General features: G+C 33.8%; 1 protein-coding gene across 1 annotated transcript in view; it reads right to left on the bottom strand.

Annotated features, from left to right (window-relative positions):
* Window positions 1-21,827, bottom strand: part of DCDC1 (doublecortin domain containing 1) — a 367,143-nt gene that overhangs the window by 186,000 nt on the left and 159,316 nt on the right. Inside the window, exons 9-10 of the mRNA XM_039866324.1 lie at window positions 15,864-15,956; window positions 8,388-8,558 (exon numbers count right to left, since the gene is read on the bottom strand). Of these exons, the coding sequence (XP_039722258.1) occupies window positions 8,388-8,558; window positions 15,864-15,956 (264 nt within the window). The remainder of the gene's footprint in view (window positions 1-8,387; window positions 8,559-15,863; window positions 15,957-21,827) is intronic.

The raw sequence follows: 21,827 nt of genomic DNA on the forward strand, positions 1-21,827 counted from the left end.
TTTGCAGATAGAAAATCAACTCTAATGGAATTGACATTACATGTGTATTAAACCAATGTACTGGTAGTTTTTTCATTTTTACAGATTTGCAAGATAGCTTTTAGAATATCCAAATTTTTTTTTCAAATGTGCAATATATTATAAATCAAACAGTAAACATATCTAACTTTAATATTTAGATAAGGTGATAATCACAAAGCAAATATTAAAATTGTGGGATTCAGGCAGTGAAAATTTAATAATGAATTAGTATGTTTATACTATATATGAGAAAAAGTGTTTTAATGCCTAACAGAACTTTCTTTAAGTAGTAACTACAGGTAAAGAGCCAGTACATTTTTGTCCCAAGAAATGAGAATGCATTTAAGTGAAAACAAATTATGTACAATTGTTCAATTTAATCAATCAAATGATATCTGAAACAAAAATCAAATAATGTTTTTTGAAGCCCAGAAAAAGTAAACTTAAGAAAATAATTTATTTTAAAAGAGACATTTTAAATTTCCTCTGTAAGTTGCAGCAGAGCTCACCCTTTAGATGTATAGTGAGTGACTGTCTATGGGGTAGGATTTTAGGGATGGGCCAGAAGACTCTGATCCCAAGTATTTCTCCCACCAACTTGCCAATACCTGAAATTCCAGTCAGAGATTTACTCCTTTGTCATAATTAAAACATCACAGAACAAATAATATTCAACTTTATTGGTTATTAATTCTTGGAGGCTGTGATTTTTAATCTCTGCTCTCTGGAATCCTTCGGAGGGCCTGGAGTAGGTAGGGCTGGTGGATATGGGGTGAGAGGCAGAGCTATGGTCCCAAGTGAGAGACAAAACCTGATGAGTGAGTCTGGAGCGGGAAGCCACCTTCTAGGCTTCATACACAGGGTAGACCCTACTTTCATTCACTTTATACAGTAGATTCCAAGAAAAAACTTTGATCTAAGAAAACAAAATTCAATCGTCTTAGCTCGAAAGAAAATATAACATGCCTATTTCCTATGAGCAGGTTTTGAAAAAAAACGGTGGTAATGATAACCTGAGGGTACCTGACAGCCCAATTTGAGGGTGAGAGTGGAGTAAGGGCCAAGGGAGGCCAAGGATGGGGAGGCCTGTCAGATGGCCCTCACTGGCTTCCCCGTTATCCTGGGAGTGGGCCTGTATTCCTTTCCTTTAAGCATTTAAAGTCACATTTCATTGTTTTGTTATAATTCTTAAAGACTTCTCTCCTACCCCATTTTTCTGTGTCTATGAACAAAGTAAAAATTTCAAAACAAAGTAAATAATTCTAAAAAAATATTCTCTTTGTATCTAATTACAATTCTCACTGAGTTCAATATATGAAGATGTTCAAAATTATCTAAAAGACAGAAGCAAAGTAAATTTACTAGCATGTCATGTCCTGAGCTAAGTAATTTCAAAAAACCTTTAATAAATTAGACTATTTCAACGATACATAGAACAAGGATTTTACTTTGTCTAAATTAATTTAGTGCCTAAAATTATAGTTAATTACGATTAAAGTACCAGTTATGTGGGTCCTGTCTGTAGCGAAGTATATGATGCATTATATATCAGAGCTTGGTAAATGGAAATCATTGGAAGTTCCTGGGTTCATTATATTTCTTCTCATAGGAAGAAAGGGCTTTTTTGATGAGAAACAAACATATATCCCCTAAATTAGGGAAAATGAACATTATAAGATTAAATATGAACCAAATAATCAGATTTCCCCAAATTCTCATCCTCAGAGATCATATTTTCAACTTTGGATAGAGAATGTCTTTTTAATGCTATTCGGTTTATTTTTAAAATATACCAAATATATGTCTGTAAACATAATTTCCCCCCTAATATGAATGATACTCTGGGTAATTAAAACCCATACAAAAGCTTATTGTCCATGGCAATACATTTTTATTTTAATAAATAATCCATTTTTTAATCATAAAACATTAACAAAACTGTAGGTATAATCTTAAGTAGGTGTAAATGCATCACTTCCTTTGCACATACTAGAAAATCTGCATTCATTTCTATGTTCAAATGATGAATTGATGCTTGATTATATTCACAGTGAGTGGGGCTAACATAGATGTCAGTGGGTAATCCAGGGGATGGGAGCATATGTAGGAAGAGAATCTCAGCGACTTGAGCATCTCAAACACTCTGTGAAAAAGCTAATTGAGAGGTAAAAACAAATTAACTGCTATGGAGAAGGACAATCTCCCTGAGAGAGAGTGTGTGCCTGCAGCAGTAAGGTTCAGTGGTTGCATTTAGTCTGGGTAACTGCTGGGACAGTAATCCAGCTCTGGCCCGCGGACTTTCCCTGCTGACTGCCCACCTGGCAATTCTCTGGGTACCTTGAAGACTGTCAGGACTGTACGGGGAAAGCCTGTCTCATTACATCCGGCTCTGCGTGGGAGCTGAGGCCCCAACCAATTGCTCTTCCCTGATTTTGATACAGATGCAGTTTTTCCCTTCAGCAGATCTAGGAAAGGAAGATTGTATCTTCCTGCACACAGAGATTTACACCTGGCTGCAGATGCCTGTCTAGAAATAGGCTGGAGTGGATACTCTGGCATTTCCTCCACCCCCACAGGTGGGGTGGGCGGAGGGAGGGGAGGAATGGGAAGAGAAAAGAAAAAGAAAAGAAAGAAAAGAAGGGAAAAGGAAAAAGAAAGGAAGGCAAGATGGAAGAGAGTACTGGAAAGAAAAGGAGGTGAGAAGTTTCAGTGCCTAGTGCTAACGGCTATCTCATGAGATGCTGGGAGGCATTCACAGTCTTAAGTTTCTTTACCTTTAAAATAAGCAGTTCGACAGTTCCCTACAATGGTAAAATCTACAAATGAAAATTAATTATCTCCATCACATTTTGCCCTTAATGAATGTTCTTGAAGTCACAACAATAACCTTGAATATTCCGAATTTGCTACTCTAGCCATAATTCCTTTGAAAATGAATGTCAAGTTGGCATGTTTTACTACTTGTACTTAGAGCATAACCTAAATTTGGACTCCCGCTGTTTACTGAAGCCATTCGGGTGAAGTAACAGAGAGACTCAGGAGTTATAAATACAAATATGGGAAAAATGGTTCAAAAGAAAGACAAGAATCAAGAAATGCATGATGGAAATAAGAACATAAAAAGCATGCAGAACAGTGACAAGGCCATCCAAAAAAGAAATCTTGCCATAATTTATGGATAACTGACCTCAGTTATCTCCGTCTGTTCACTTAATTGTTCCATAGACTCTTAAATATTTAAGTAAACTTCCTATCAATATATGTGGTTAGAGAACTAAGCTTTACAAAATTGACCACAAAATAGGATGCAAATCTCAAATGGTTTTGTGGTACTCTTGTGCCATTGGTAGATCAAATTCAAGGGTCCAAAATATAGGAAAAGCCAGGATAGTATTATGGATAAAAATTGCTCCTTTTCTCTTATCAACAAAATTATCCCATTTTCTAAGTATAAACAAGCCTGTAAACTAAAAATGATGAAATTGTATAAAAAGTTGAAAAAACCTACACATTAGTTTTATTGTTTTCAAAAGATATCCTATTGTTCTAATTCTATCAAAAGTATCATGGGTTTGGGCCAGGAAGCTGTTCCAGCCTTCTCTGCACCCTCCCACAGTACCCAGAACAGTGCCTTGTCACGATATGTATTTGATAATGTCTAGATGGACTATTCGTTTAAGATCTTCTTTATGTTGTCATTGGAAGAATAAAAATTGTTAGATGCTTAACTAGATACTGAACAAAGACATTCTCTAAAAAAAAAAAATCTCTGAATTACCTCTTTTTTAAAAAGCTTAAATTTCTTTATACTATAAGAAAACACTATAATCCAACAATGTAAAAATTAAAAGGCTTATAAAAACCTACAGATGATGGCTCTCTGAATCCAATTTGTGTCCAGGTTACTAAATTCTACCATATTTTCTTTGCTCACAGCCAGAGTGGATTCATGTGAAGTTAATGAAGATCGAGCTTCAGGACCCTTACTTGCTCCAGCTCCCGAGAGTGCTGGAAGTTGCAAAGAGCCATAGAATGCCATAGATGGGGAGAGGAAGCCAGACAGCAGTTAGGGAGTATTTCTATGTAAGTATTTCTGATAAGCTACCTAAAAAAGCATCTAAGAAGAAAAAGTCAATCCCCAAATTTTCATTAATTTGTTGTGATTTACTTTGTCATTCTAAATATCCACTTTCAGGCCTAATTTTAAAAAGGATCCTCTCTCCCGAATTTTACAAGCCCTAGGCCCCACAGAAACTAGATCTGCCTCTACTGGCAGCAAATGGAAGATAACCCACTGGGCATCATTGACCAAACTGCGTGTGAAAAGCACTAATTCTAGTTGCAAGGATGTCCCTGTACTCAGCTCCCACTCATCCCCCTGTGCTTCCTCCCACCTACTCACACATCTCACTCTCTTTCCCATCAGTTTTCTGTGAGATCATCCACCTTCCTACTAGTTTTTCCACCCACCATCCCTTACAGATTTGCTAATACCCTTTCCTACCAATCCTTTCTTTCCTGTTCTCCCAGGGAAAGGCTAACATTTCTGACAGCATCTCCATGGGGATGAAGAGTAGGAGGAGTTGCGGGGAAAGAACAGACTGGGAAGGCAGAAGTCACCGAGCCAATGGCTATAGCAGATGTTCTCATAGTGGCAGGGGGTGGTGGCAGTGACAGGGAATATGGGATTAAGAGAAGGTTTGAAATAGTAAGCAATTGCTTCAAAAAGTTTTTCCGTGAAGGGCTTTATACACTATGGTGCACACTGAGTGTGATCACTAAAGGTAAAAACAACAAGAAATCTCAACAACTTTAAAGGTGCTATGATGCGACCGAAAGAGAACGTACCAGAATACAAAAAAGTACACACTGTGGTTGTGACTGCACAGGGCAAATGAGTGCATACGGAGTGATATGCGAGGGTAAGAATGGTCATATAACAAGTAATGTAATTTATATGGGTGATATAACTTTTTCCTAAAATTCCACGAATGTTTTATGTTGTGTTTTCAATTTTTTTAACAAGAAACTTTCCTACGGCAGTATGGACATCCAAATTTAGGCTGTTTTCTGTCCCTTCTCTTATATGTCCGTTTAAACTTGGTACTGTATCATGCCATGTGACTGCAAAAATGGAACCGAGGCACTATGGGACACAGAAAGAGTGTGTCCTTTTCAGAGACGACCTTCTAATACTAAGACCTAACAGAAAGCTGCAATTTTTAAATTATCAATGAAATATATGATGAGGATGAAAAGGTCAGTGAAGAGGTGACTTACAATATGAAATAGCACCCCAGGGGATTTTGAATCACACCCTGCAGCCAGCCCCTAGTTGAGAACTACTGCTCTAAAAGATGATGATGGCTACTATCGATTATTTTGGTTCTTGAGGCTGAGTAATTCCGGTCCACATGTGCCAATTTCTGACTATGCCCAATTTTGAGTTATGACAAGCCATCACTGAACATAAACTTTGGAAGAGATGCACAGTAGCACACCAGCATATAGTATTTCCACTAAACAGAAACGAAAGGCATAAATAACTTCGAGGAGCGTAAGTAGTAGTAAAATGTAATAAAATGATGAGGAAATAAAAAGCGTTTATTATCTTAGTTTTAATATAACCTATTTAATTGTAAGTTTATATAATTTAGTTTTTATTAATGACTTTATTTAATAAATGATTCACAAAATTCCTGAAAATTTAACAATAAGCCTTGTCAAGCTGGTAGAAGCCAACTTCACCATGCCAAGCCAATTAAATCAAAGTCTCTGGAGTTAGAGGCACTCATGTTTATAAAAGATCTCCAGATGACTCTAGTAAGAAACTGCACAAACGCCTGAAGATGGGGCTGATGGCCAGGTTTCTTGCAATACTGGAAGAGGAATTTATTCTCTAAGAGAAATTAGATGTTGAAATAGAAAAACTGGGAAGAAAGGCAGGAAAAGCAAATGAGACAGTACTTACTGGAGAAAGCTTCATAAAGAAGAAAAAGGGAACTCAGAAAAGACTAGGGTGACCCACATCTTGGTTGGCCCAGGACTGACTGGTTTCCTGAATGTGGTGTTTTCAGTAATTAAATCAGAAAAGTCACAGGCATTCTACTGGAAGCACTGGATTTTTTACTTTTATTGATTTTTACTAATTTAAATTTAAATAACTATGTGTGGCTAGTGGCTACTGTATTGTACAGCATAATGAGCCTAAACAAATACAAGATGGTTTCTTTGCATATATAAATTTCCTCTTTTGTTCGCTGGTATGGAAAGAATTTGAAGCATGTTAAAAGGGGAACATATGAGAGGAACAATTCAGATTCTAAAGTTAAATATTTACTATTCACTGTTGGTGGGAGTGTAAAATGGTACAGCCAGTATGGAAAATGGCATGGAGGTTCCTCAAAAATTAAAAAGAGAACTGCCATATGACCCAGTAATTCTACTTCTGGGAATTTATCTGAAGAAAACAAAAACAATAATTCTAAAAGATATATGCACCCCTATGTTCATTGCAGCATTATTTATAACAGCCAAGATATGGAAACAACCCAGGTGTCCACTGATAGGTGAATGTATAAAGAAGATGTGGAATATTATTCAGGAATAATAAAGAAGAAATCTTGCCATTTGCTTCAACATGGATGGACCTACAGAGTATTATGCTTAGTGAAATAAGTCAGACAAAGACAAACATCATATGCTTAAACTTACATGTGGAATCTAAGACAATCTAAAATAACAAAACGAACAAACAAAACAAAAGAGAAACAGACTTATAGATACAAAGAACAAACTGATGGTTGCTAGGGGGTGGGAGTGGGAGAATGGGTGAAAAGGTAAAGAGGAATGAGAGGTATAAACTTCCAGTTACAAAATAAATAAACCACATAGATGTAATATACGTCACAAGAAATATAGTCAATGATATTGTAAGGTGTTACTTTGTTTGGTGACAGATGGTTGGTTACTAGACACTGTGGTGATCACATCATAAATGTAGAATCACATATATAAATGTAGAATCACTATGTGGTATACCTGAAACTAATATAAATTACATGTCAACTGCATTTTAATTTTAAAAATATCTGCTATCAAGCCCATGTGCTAATGTGAACAAATGGTAGAAATTATTAACAAACTTGCAAGGGAAAAAAAAAAAACCACTTCTATTTTTTCCAGGTCAGTAATATTTGCTGATACAAACGAGTGGGGATGAATGACATTAAGGTAACCACAATCCCTCACTTAGTTACTCTCTTGATCAATAGCAAGTACTTTGCGAAAGGGTGGAAAGCATCTGCAGCCAAATCAGAAATCTGGAAAAAAACAATGCAACTAGACTATAGAACCCTTGAACTTGATAACATCAATCACTTCCTTAGCCTTTAGCTGACTAGCACAGACTATGAGAAATAAACTATCATGTTTATCATGAAATTACATTTCCCAAAAGGTCAATTTTTACATTGTAATATTTTCATTCAAAATGCAAACATGCGAATGCCATTAAAAGGAGGAAGTTATCACATTCAAATATAAATATAATCAAAAGGAAAGGAAGAGTTGGCTGAAATTTAGTAATGGTTCCATAGGTGGAATTCAATTTTAATAATTATAGTCTCTTAAAACATGGGATATGAAATTATAGAATGATATTAACTTTACAGACAACATGGATATACTCTATTATGATAAATGAAAGTATTTAAATTTCCTCAGCTTTCAGTACCTAAACCACCTTAGTCAGGTATGACTTTTTCTCTTCCAAAGATGCAATAGCAAAGAGTAGTCTAGGACATTTAACCATCAGGTCTTGACAAATAACCAATTCACCTTTATTCCCAGTATATTCTTAAGTATTGATTTTACCAAGTAAACTCAGACATATGTCACACTTATCCAATACAGATTCTTTTCCTTGGAAATGTAGTTTGAACATCAATCAGCCACCTGGCCTTTCACCTCTAATTCCTATTGCCACTGTCTATAAATTATTAAAGCTTGCCCATTTCTACAAATAAGTTGTTTTTTAAAGCTGAAATACATAGTGACTCCTGTGAAAAACACATTTCTTGGAAAAGTATGCAAATGTTCACATGATTAAATTTCTTCATTAAAATTACTTTCTGGATTGAAAACTAGTTAAAGTTTATAAAATTCACATTTCAAAGGCTTCTAGGTATTTTATTTTTAAAATACATTCCCCGAATGGTAATATTATCACTTGTAAGCCAAACTCCAGTTTGAGGAAGACAACATAAAAAGAAATTCAAGCTGAGTGGTATTGTTATAAGAGTCTTTAAATGGAGCAGTGTTTTGTCTCTGGCTGAACCCAATGTAAGTCCCAGAATGACACCCACCTTGAGCTGTAGGCCTCCTGGGATAAGAGTGTTTGCTGGAAGGCTTTTAATGTGTTGGTAGACATAAGAGGAGAATTGCTCCTGCTCAGCCTGTAATTGGGGGCCAAGTTTAGAGAGATGACCTCTGTTGCTTTTGATAGCTGTCTGCAATTCATCAATCAGCCTGCTCACCTGAAGGGGTTAAATTACAAGAGTTGTTAGCAAGAAGTAATTGTTGATGTCACACCTATTAGATTTTTGAGTACCTAGTTTGATGGGGGGAAAATGACTTCAATACAAGAATTTGAGTATAGCTCGATCTTCAAGTAAAAAGAACAGAAAAGATATATATTCCTTCATCAATGAATTTTTTATGAGAAAATTTATAACATTTGAACTTCAGTAATATATAATAGGAAGTCATTTACAATTACTGAATTAAAAATATCCTTGGGTATGAAAAAAAACACAACTGACAAGTTTGTAAAAGACTTTTAAACTGCTTAACAGAATAAAATCTCCCTAAGACTTTAAATAATCTAATAAATGTACCAAAAACATTTAATTTTATTAATGTACCTTCCTTTGTAGAATATTTTATTTTACCATTTGCATGTTTTAAGAAGTTGCAACATTTAAAATATGGAAATGATGAATAATCCAATATTAGTCAATGTTCTCAGCCTCATCTTTATCATTTAAAAAGTTTAATATTTATATTAATTTCATTAATGTTTGTGGGTCTTTTAAATAAATCAATCTGATATCTTCCTTCCAAATATTCCAAAATATAATTTTCCAAATCTCTTAAATACAACATTCCAAAATATCCATATTTCAAAGACAATACTCTATTCTAGATAATATTTTTAATATAGATCAATTTCTGAATAACGCACTGAATTTTTCCAGAAACAGCAAAGACTTAGTAACATGTACCCCTTATTTTTAAATGTTTAGATTTCTAATCAGCATATTTAAGAGATATGAACCTGACCTATGGATTATAAATAATAATTATTAATAAGACATGCTGAGGATTCATAAGTAGTAATTTAATGTTTCAATCCATATAGTTTGCAAATTAAACATCCTTTGACTCTTCACTGTGTTATGTAAACTTACATTCTCTTTAATAGATTAGATTCTTACATAAAACACTGGTCTATCTATGGTCGTGACCAAAAAAGATGAAAAGCAAAAATTCACTTTATCCTTGTCTCTTTAAAGTAATCAAATTCAACTCATTCAGAATTATGAATGACCCCAAATACAGCATGGACTTTTTAAAATCTTGGGTTAAATCTGGCTCTCTTATTTACTGACTGAGAGACTTTGAACAGGTAAAAAAAACCCCTTCATCCATAAATGAAAAAATAATATTGGCCTTATCATATAAAAATTAAATGCGCTAAAAGAATGGACAATGTCTAACCTATAATAGATGCCTCATGCACATGTTATATAATTATTATTTTCATGTTTAAGTGTTTTTTGCATATCAAGCTTTAATTGTTTTCCTTGGTCTCTTTTTCTATCCCAACACCTATTTCACATGAAGCAGATAAAAATTCGAAACTATTTTCTACATGGGTTCTCTCCCTCACTTTGATGTCTAGGTAGTTGGAGATTTTATATTAGATAATTCATATATAATATTATATGTTACTTCAATTATATTTAACTTTTCCCAAGAACTTTAGAAGTATTATATACATATAAACAAGCTAATTTAAATGATTCCTATTTTTCTTTGGGCTCCCATCTCTCTCTTATTTGTCCCTATGTGATCAATCATCTACTCTCTTTAAACAATCCTTTCCTCTAAATAAAGAGATGACAAACATTTTCTCTATTAGGACCAGATAATAAATATCTTCAGCCTTATGGGCCATAAGGTCTCCATCAAAACTATTTGAACCTGCAGTTGTACTTTGAAAGTAGGCACAGATAATATGTAAACGAATGGGCAGGGTGTGTGTTCCAATAAACCTTTATTTAGAAAAACAAGTGATGGGCTAGATTTGGCCCTGGACTATAGTTTTCTAAATACATGTATTTCCTCACCCTCGTGTCTTTTCTTATCAATAATACTCTGGTCCAAGCCCTCATCTCCTCATCCCTACCTCATACTTGGATTATCAAAACACCTATTGAGTAATATCCCTGTCCATGGCCTCTCCCCTTCTAGTGCATCCTGCCACCTCAACTGAATTAATCTACTTCTAGTAGCATATTGAATCCTGCAGTTGCTCCCCCAGATTCTTCCGCTTGGTATTCAGTATTCAGTATCTTTTCTCACTTTCTGAAATAAATTTCTATGCTTTCCATAGTACTGTCAAACTTTTAAGAAAGTTGTAACATTTAAAATATGGTAATGATAGGTGATCCAATACTAGTTAATGTTCTCAGCCTCGTCTTCATCATACTACCTTCTAGCAGTATTATCCTTAAAAATGGTGGATGATAGTATTTACTATTCTAAAACTAGAGACCAAAACTGGCCAGTTGACTTGCTCTTATGGTTATGTGGAAAAATTAAAATCCAAGAATCAAAGGCCTTAACTACAAAGAGTCCATTTTTGTGAAGTACTGATCCTCTCTGAACCTATCCCCAGCATCATATAATTCAAGAAGACATAATTTTATATAGTCTTTAAAGTATACTAAGTATCATGCAATGTATCTTGCTAGTCAATAATACTGCTCTTTTAAATTTTAGGTACTATACCTTGTGCTATAGCAAGCCACCAGAGAGAGAGGGACAGAGAGAAAGAGAGAGAGAGAGCAGGAGAGAGATTTCAGGCTTTGATCTGAGAGCACTTTTATACATGACTGGTTTTACTGTCACAATTCATAGCCTTTCACTGATAGGGGATTTCATGTGACATCAGAAATCAACCAACCATACAATCGATGATATCATTTGCATCCTAAGGACTATTGGTTAAAGCCTTAAAAGTTTCATTTCCTATGAATTCTTCATTACTTCAAAATATTTCTCTACCATTTTGGCGATTTTCATTGACCACATGATTTACTTGTTAACGTATGAGAAACATAATTATACCACTTATCACCTGGGTTTTTAAGAATAACTTAAAATGACCAAATAAGATGTTCTAGCAAAAATTAACATATCTTAAACATAGGAGAAAATATATGATGAATCCTATCACTGACATTTTGATAAAGTTCCATCCAATTTTACTAAAACTTTATGTTACTTTACATATTCATAAGGTCTTTTACCCTGAAAGTGCTACATTTTGTTCTCAGTTATTAAGATGACATGTTACCCTTAAAAATAATCCTATACATGAAATAACTCATATACTAAAATTGAGTAGGTAGTACAATACTCCTGAATTATTTTATATAATATGATTTTTTTTTTCAAATCACAGATGTTGCTAAAAGGGGGAAAATGTTCTTTAAAATTCTTCATCATGAATCTTTTCTTTCTGCAAATCCTTTCTCTCTCTCTCTCTCTCTACAAAGGCAATGTGAATAGCGGTAAAAGAAGACAAAACTTGACCTTTTGTGATCCCAGCATTAATGGGTCTGTTCATAATTCAATCTATGTGTGTGTGGGAGCATCCATGTGGAAACATAGAAGGCTGAGAGACATAAAGCCTTTCCCTTTAAACATTATCTGACCCTATCAGTCCCATTCACAAAAGAAGGCTTACGTATGCATATGTTGAAAAAATGCGCCATCTCATTGTGCAGCGGAAAGCCTACACATTCTACTCTTCATTCTCCGTGGAAATGCTGCACGGAAGTGACACTTGTACAGAATTTGGGAGAGTGACAAATGAGCAGAAGGTAACAAAAAAAAGTTGAGTATTCTGATCAGGAAACAAACCAAACTTGTGAAAGAATGCAAATGCACACCTGTCTATAAATATACACATAGGTTTTTGCATAACATGTAAGACAGTTTGATTATGTTTTATGATACCTTCATGCAACCCTTGAATTTAATTAAATTCTCAAGATGACTTAGAGTCAGGACAAAATATTCTGTTTATAATCATTCTAAAATATACACATATTGAAGCTGTACATTCTGAAACATACATTCTGAATACTGTATTTTGACTACAATGAATGACTCTTTGAGGAGCTCCTGATTTTTCTAATGGTGTGTTCAGCTGTCGGCCTGACTTCAATGTGGCCTTGAATCCATCTATGTACTATGTAAGGAGGACTCCAGAGCACTTTGCACTTAATTGTCACTTGAAATCAGCACAAAGGGCAGGAGCTTCTATGCTAGGGATGTCACCTTGGCAAGTAATATACAGGATGATCTTAAAGCCAGGTAGGTGCTTAAACCGAAAAACAAGAAACTTTCTCATTTATAACACAATTAGGAAGAACCAGAAAGGGTGCATGGAGATGATAACGGGTATTTCAAATTTCAGTTTAAGAAGTGAACAAAACCCAAAGTTGATGAATGAAGACTAGAAAAGACATGAGAACCTGTGAGCAGAGTTAAGCATCTCTTGATTTAGAAGCTGCCAGTTAACTATGAGGAAACTTAAAAGTTTGTACCACTTCTTATTTCTACAACTTTGACTACTCCCAACTTTTTAATAGTTTCCTAGACCCCTTCTGAGATGGGAATATTTTGGAAAGAGCTCTATCTTGTTTCTAGCCATAGGCCTCTTATGTATTGCCTTTACGCCTGTTCAAGAGTCCAGCATCCCCATTCACTCAAGGGAAAGAGGTAACTGAAAGTAGAGACATTTTAAATATTTTTATAAGTCACCTGGCAATAGGGCTATGTTGATGGTAACAAGGTAACATATGTCAACTATACCTTTTGAGCCAGCAAGACGAATGCGTCTCACAGACCTGTAACTACAGGAACATAATTGATCATGGGCCCCAGCTATTATGCTCTGAAATCCATCACCAGATTGGCACCAATGACTGAGGATACTAAGGCAAATCCATCTCGTGGAATCACAGGACTCCTATGATAAACAATTTTGGTTCAAGGATATATCATCAGCTTTGCTAAACCGTCTTCAGACTGCATAACAGTCTAAGATGCTTCCACCTGGTCTTCCCATCCTCTTTCCTTCACTCATGTTCAAGTGTGAATTTCAGTCTGACTTGCCTCTGCAGCTTCACTCAGAGCTCTCCCCATTTTCTCTTATGAGCATTTTTTCTGATAAAATTTGTATACATTCATTCCCATCTTGGTATTTACTTTTCAGACAACCTGGAATAACACACTCTTAAACCAATAATAATAAATTACATGCTGATTTCCAGTAGACCATTTCCAAAAAGCTTGATGTAGTTTAATATATGTCATGACCTCACAGTGATCTTATGATGCATACCTTATTATTATGACCAATTTTCATGTGGAAAAATCACATGAAATAAACCAGATTTTAAGATAAAACTAGAGGCAGCAATAATCTAAAACTAACTCTTAGATTTTGTGATGTTTAGATTGGGTTTTGAAATATCTATAAATATAGTACTTTTATTATAAAAAGTAAACTGTAGGCAAAAATAAATACTGAAATAATCCCCCCTTCCTAATTTTTTCTTTCACTTCACCATTACTGCTTCACATCTCTGTATATGAATTAGGGCTAAAACTTGATGTCACTAACTTTTTCTAACCAAAGCACTAGAAATTACACAGCAATATTAATATTGTCACTTTCAAAGAAATGACGTAAAAATTATTCAATATATTTAGCAGTTACTACACACACACACATGCACACACACGCACACACAAACATATTCCCTTTACTGTGCATTTGATTTTTGAAGCAAACAAAGGTGTTTGAAGCCATAGCTGATCGAGCAAATATGTAACCAAATAAGGCACTGTATGGGAAGGACACTGAAGTACAGAGGTAGACAGACATGGAGATGAGAAGAAAGAAGAAATACCAAATGTGCATAAATATTGTTGGATTTTCCAGAAAAGACAATTTTCATGTTCAGTGTTGCTGACAAGGTGGCATTAAAGGTGATATATTTACTATAAGGATTATTTTCCTGGGCCACTTCAAGTTTTCAGTTCCACTGAAATTGTAATTTTGCATAAAATATTGAAGAGCAAATCATTTACAATATTTAAAAGGAAAGAAATGTTTATTCATTCTTTTATTATTTTTATTTCATATTTCACCTCTAATAATTTGTATTATATGTAATTTTAATTATACTAGAAATATTGATTTGCATTTTTAAAATTTACCATATCAAGATACATGATAGAATCATTTTAAACTTACTATAAAAATGTAATAAAACTCTCCAACTGTGATAAAAAAAATTTCTTTCAAATGAAAAGGACAATGTATTTAAAATTTATAATTAACAATCTACTTTTTTAACTCATTAATATTAAGTAGAATGAGCCAGAACTATAACTTAAATCTGTACAATTGTTATATTTTACATCTTAATAATTTTTCGAGTTGAATTTTTCTTGTAAAATATTTTCTACTGAGATTACCAATCAATGTTTACAATATAGTCTTTAGTACTGGACATAGATAAGTCCCAAACATTAATGTAGTCTCTGATGTAAGACTTGAATTCACTCAGGAAAATTTGATGCAATTTACCTGTGCATTTATTGTAAAATACATAGTTAGTAGGAGAGATATAATCAACATAAGAAAACATTAAAACCCTAAAGCTTGGATAGATTTATTTGCCAAAATGTCAAAAGAGAATTATATGAAAGTTTAATTGTTAAATATTCACACTATCTTATTCTTTAAGTTGCTTGTAGGTTTTATTTGCTGACAGTGGTACATGGAAATTAGCAAATACGCATTCCTTTCTCGGAAAGATGAAATGTTTTTGCATTCCAGGAAACTGCAGGAAAATCATTTCCCCCTTTTGTCTAACACTAATTTTGTATTAAAATTTCATTTATGGAATATGCTGTCAACTTCACAGCATGAGCTTTGGAGCGAAGTCTTCCTTTAATAGTTCTTCATTACAATATTGCCTACAGAATCTTATGATTACCTCACTTAGGCTTGACATTTGTAAACTACAGTTTTTCTTTGATAAGAGATAACATTGTTAGCATGTCTAAAATTCAGAAGAATAATTCTATTCCTAGAAAGTCAGAAAATAAAAGCAAGATTTAGTATTTATTTAAAGTTCAACAAAATTTTACTATTTTTCCTATGTTAGTATGTGTTATCAATTTCAGATTCAAGTTGCATGTAATAATTTCCTAAATTAGGAAATTTATGAGAAAGTATTCATAAATATTTTTCAAAAAATTACAATATGGTTTATTCTTTCAGCTACATAATTATTTTTCAAGCTGCCTGAATCAATAAAATGATTTCCAGTTTTGACCAATTTTTTTCCATTATGTTGTTATCATGTAACTATAGTTGGTTCACTACCAGACCCAAGTAAAATTTGTCTTAAATTTAAAATTACTGTTAATTGTGCTTTTATAGTATAGTTTAAAAAGAAGTTTCTTACTTCCTCTTGTGCCTTATGGCGTTCCTTTGGGGTCATTGAAAGAATAATTTTTTCAGTAATTTTCTCTTTCTGTTCATCCACAACCAGGTTCAACTGGAAAATAAATAAATAAATAAATAAATAAGCAAGCCCCTGATGACATCTAATTTATTGCAACAACTAATTTAGCAGAATTATGGAAGGTAATTTCAAATTAATTTGGCACATATTTACATGAAAATAAACTCCATTGAGATTAAGTTAAAAGTTCATTTATTATATTTAAAACACTCAACACTCTGATTTTTACTTCTACTTTTGTTGTTTTTAAATCTACTAAAATATGACGTTGGAAGGAGGCCCTAATTGTGGACATTTGACACTGATGAGCACTATTTGAAAGCATTTGCTCAAAATGAGCATAGCAACTTTTTTCTAAATTAGGCTGATATTTCCCATTAAAGTCTTTTATTGCCAACAGGAAATAAATTGGCTGCTGTTACATCAGGATAAGAATTCAAGGACATAAACTAAAAGCAAATGTCAACTGAAACACTCTAGAGTGGTACAAAATGGTTTATCATATTTCATGACAAAGGATAATGTATCTTAAATACCTGAACAGTTACCGCTGACCTACTCCATTTACAAAGCCAGGGAAAGGTCTTCTACTACTGCCACTATCTCTTGTTATAAAAAGCTCAATGTGGCCCATTTTACATTTTTTATAAATAGTCCCCATGGAAACAAATGCTATTTTCAACAAAAGGAAAAAGCTAAACTCATATAATAATATTCACTCAACAGATTGGCATTAATACAAAGAAAATAGTCTGATACAGAACCCTCTGAATTGGAATCTTTAACAGTTCTTAAGCAACGAATTTGCCATGTTGTATCTCTTTAGTGAGGATTAAAAATGAATAATGACCACGTTTTTCACTTTGCTTTGTTCATATTGTTTTAAATAGGCTTTCTCAGGTGTATGTCTGACAAATTATGTTTGCATTAATATGAATCTTTAATCCATACCCTGTCTGAAGACCTACTCTTATTTTGGGGATAAAATGGGGGGTTGGGGTCAACAATATTGCCTCCTCAATCTAACTATGCATATATGCTACATGAATAATATCAAACTTGTGAATTGATATGTGATACAGCTCATCATATCAGAGATTTTGTTTGGGTAGAGGGGAAAGGTTCATTCTAATGACCAGCCTAAATAAGGAGTTGACAAACATTTATGTAAAATGGTCAGACAGTAAATATTTTAGGTTGTTGAAATTGCTGAACTCTGACTTTGTAGCATGAAATTGACATAAATGAATGAGTGTGGCTATGCTTCAATAAGACTTAAAAAACAAACAAACAAACAAGTGTCAGGCTGAATATGGATGGCAGGCACTGTTTCCCAGTCCCTGTCCTAAATTGAGAATTACTGAAAACAAGTAAAAAAGAAAAAAAATCATGTAATATATAACATGATGATTATAGTTAACAATGCTGTATGGTATATTTTAAAATTTCAAGAGAGTAGACCCTAAAAGTTCTCATCGCCAAGGAGAAAAGCATTTCTTGTTTTTTTTTCTGTATCTATCTATCTATCTATCTATCTATATACATATACATATATACATACATATATATACATATATATATATATGAGATGATGAATGTTAACTAAACTTATTGTGGTTATCATTTCATAATATATAAAGGTCAAGTCATTAAGCTATACACCTCAAACTTACACAGTGCCGTATGTCAATAATATCTCAATAAAACTGGGGGGAAATATCATGTGAGACTATTCTTAGGATCATTCTCTCCAAGGAATATATTTTCCTGTGCTTAAATAGTATGAAAAAAATAAGACTTAAAAAACCTATAATATCATAAAAACGTCAAATTTCAAACTTAACCTCCATACATGGAAGCCTATCTAAACTGTAGTACGACATACTATATCAAGTCCCCATGATTATTTCTTTACTGGGGGATTCTTATCTTAGGAGGAGATGAGTATGTTGAAAAGTGACTGGGGAATATTCACCAAGTTCACCTAGTCTTTACAAAATTAATTTTCAAATGCAAAACATCCAGAGCAGATATTTTGTGAAGAGAAGCAAAACAAAACAAAAACAGAGCTACGAAACTCTTTGATCCTACAGCAGTAAGTCAGGTTCTAATGTGGTCTCCCAGAGCCGTGACATTTAGAACTCTTCCTAAGAACTTAAAAAACAGGAATTCTATATCTTCGAAAGCAGCACAATTGGAAAAAATCCTCTTCATTCTAATACTCAACTTCTAAAGAAGTACTGTACTAATCCACATCAGCTGAGGAAAAAACATATCGACATGAGTGAAAAGCATCATGTGCATAGTAACAAACAGAGAATCCACTAAGATACTGGAAATTAAAATTAATGGTCAACAAAGTATAAAGAGACACACAGAGGGCCTTTTTCATAAACAGACCAGCCATTACAAAGAAGAGATATTTAACACAATTATTTAAATTATTGAAAGTAAAAAGTCAAATTCAGAGAGTGCATTTTCACCCTAAGGTATTAATAATATGAAATGCTAATAGCATCTCTCCCTTAACTCCCGTGACATGAGTAGGATTCTTCTCTCCTGCCGCTTTGATGGAGAGTATCCTCTTTCTTCATTAAGACAAAACTAGATGCTTTTGATTTGCTGTTATTGTCTAAAATATATGAAAATTTTCTTTTGTCAATGAGTTTGAAATTTCTGAGGCTAACTTTTTGTGCATAAAAAGGGTATATGCTGTTGAGTTGGTTCCAACTCCTGGTGACTGTATGAAAGAGTGATAGCCACAATGTCCTGTCCTCAGGGTAGAAACTTCAAATTAACTTTAAATTAAAAATAAAAAAAACAAACAAAGAGGATAAACCTTGAGAGCATCATCCTAAGTAAAATAAGTCAGATAAAGAAAAATACCATTTAAAGTCTAATTATGTAAACATTTTAATATACAGTAAGATAAAATAAAATCTATTTTATATGAGAAAATAACTCTAAAGTAAACTCTAGAGTACAATCGTTAATATCTAAAAAAGGTACAGTAATAGAACAAGCTAGTTTGTCCTGTCTACCTAATTCATATTGGCATTCCATTTCAGTAACAAAGTACTTAAGTGCCAAAGAAGGAAGAGCCTATTAGTCACACTAACCTCTCAGTGTTCTAAATTATAGTTCTGTATTTCGTTTTTTCTGTATTCAAAATAGCTAATGATTCGAATGTGAAGTATATGATATATATTGTGTGTAAAGTCCTTAATAAATCAACATAACCCAACAAGAAAACTGCATCCTTCTATCAAAGATCTAAGTCTTTGACCAGTAAGTATTGATTTATTAATAAATTATTTGATTCATATTTTACATGCTGATCAATATAGGCAATACAGTTTAGCATAAAAAAAAAAAAAACAGGACTATCAGCCTTCATATATATTGACAAGTTTCCCAATGGTTTGTTAATATACAAAAGACTGGGACAAATTACTTATTTATATATACAAAACATGGTTATAAAGGCCAGCTGCAGGTATTTTTTTTGGAAAGTGCATTTTAATAAGGTCCTATTCAGCTAGGGAACAAATGAGGAAGAAGTAGTTTGCACTACAGAGTTTAGCGCAAGAGCTTTCTCTTTTTCTAACCACGAAATCAATCATTTGTCCAGACTGTGGGAGTCAGAGTTAGTTACTGAAAAGAGCTCCGTATATAAACAAGTCAATAACTCATTGTGTGTTATTGTCGAGCTGAAGAAGTCGGCTTTCAAAAAGCTGCCCCTGCTTCTCTCAGAATGAATGTCACTGTATTCAGGGGCTGGGAGAGTCCTTTGTTTCCAGCCATTGCTGGCTGCCATTTATGTATGGGAACAGGAGGTGGCTGCTAGGAGTGTGGGGGAAGTCACTATTTGGTATCATGTATGTCCATGAAAAACTCTGAATTTTATCATCCTAACTAATTTGTGTCTGGAAATGCATTAATAAAATTGATAAAGAGTGACAATGTAAAAAAATATTTGGTAAAGGAATTAAATGATACTGAGTTTGTACCATTTTAAATTGGATCAGGATGATATTTCTGATTCCCTACCTGTCAACAAAGATGAAACCAAAAATATAGGCAATGGTTTGAAAAAGTTCAAATGTACAAAATCAAACTGGTGAACAGGTCATGTCAAATAAATGCTATCTGTTCCTGCCATAAATATTAAGGGTGATTCTTGGGACTCTCAAATAGGGTTTTCAAAGTTGTGTGTGTGTGTGTGTGTGTGTGTGTGTGTTTGAATTTGTCTAAGGAATGATTTTATGTGCTCAATACTTGTGATGAATTAAAGAAATTTGAACTATTGTTGACTCGAAAATTAATTTAAATATCCTTTAGAATTGAACTGAACCTAAAATTCATGAGATATAAATATTATAACAGTCTTATTTATTTTACCTGAAAATTTATTAAAAACTTAATATTCATTCAGAATCAAACTCAAGACTGTGAAGAAACACCAGACCAGGCTACAAGGATTATAATTAAGTTGGGCAAATAAAAAATACATGTGGATCTGTTTAATAAATAGTTTTCATGTGGGTTTGTGGGGGGAGGTGCTCTCAACTCTTTAAACAGCTTAGCTCTTAGCTCTTAATTAGCTCTTAGCTCTTAAAAAGTTAGGATTGTAGGCAAGGAGAGAGTTGGGAACTTAGAACTGAATCCAACTGATCCCATTTCCCCTCAAAATTTAGAAAACTATAGCATTAAATAATAAAACATGCTTCAATAGGCAAAAACTGCACTAGACATTCTTATAGGTACAAATAGATTAATAGCAAAGTGTGATGCAGTTGAGGAGACAATATAAAACAATAGGAAGTGACAAACAATATATGGCATGAGGCAGATAACAATTAATTGTCAAATGGTGGTAAAAACAATATAACCTACAAGTATAAAGGACAAAAATATTATTTGGGGATGGAGTAGTTAGAGATGAAAAGGCATAAATGATGGGTAGTATCAAGCTAGGAAAAGGAGAAATGATAATATGGGACAATACAACAAATGAATATTAATTAATATTACTAATTAGTAATTAATTACATGATGAAATTTGTTCTAAATACAATCAGTAAAGTGACTTGACATAGCTTTGGGAAGAGGAGAAGACAAGCTGAGCCTGGAAGGATAAGCAGAGAGAAAGGTCATAGCTAGCTGAGCCAAGTGAGTCAGCCTGAGGCAATGGTCTGACAGGAAGGAATGTCTCATACTGGAGAGCAAGGGCTAGATGGTCAGTGTGACCCCATACCTAATCTATTTCTGAATTTAAATATAAGCTGGGGGTAATATGCAAAGTGCTAGTCCTATAATGCAGGCACAATTGAAGACTTAGTCTTAGCTTTGCCTTGGCTCAGCCCCATTCTCTTCAAGCTGTATACATTTAACTCAGTTTCAATCTCTGAGGTCCCTTAAGTAAATCCTGACCTAGACCCCATTTCCAACCAGGGTATCTCACTTAAGTTTATTCTATAAAAAAATTCAAGATTGCCACTTCTAGACTTGGGGAAGGTGCATAATCCTTAATTCAAAACTAGCTGTGACTTCTGTTTCCGCTACAAATTAGTTCTGAGACCCTGGGCAATAGCGGTGGTTCATAAAGCCCAGGCCCTCGAAATCCAGGGATGCTTCTCCCATCCTTGCTAATTCTTTGAAGAAAGCAACTTTTATCATAGCCTATAGCTTCTTGAGGACTGTTTAAGGGAGAATTTGTAAAACAAATTTTCATAATATTTGAAAACCAGCAAACAAAAATATCACAACCATTTTAAAATGGTAACATTTTAAAATAGTTATACTTTGTCTGAAAGGATGTAAAAGAGAATTCTCCATAATACTTCACCTTCAGTATATTTAACATTTAAAAAAACCTAAACTGCTTTAAAAATCTCTCTCCCT

The sequence above is a fragment of the Pteropus medius genome, unplaced genomic scaffold (assembly GCF_902729225.1).
Source record: "Pteropus medius unplaced genomic scaffold, Ma_sr-lr_union100, whole genome shotgun sequence".
In the NCBI taxonomy this organism is placed as follows: domain Eukaryota; kingdom Metazoa; phylum Chordata; class Mammalia; order Chiroptera; family Pteropodidae; genus Pteropus; species Pteropus medius.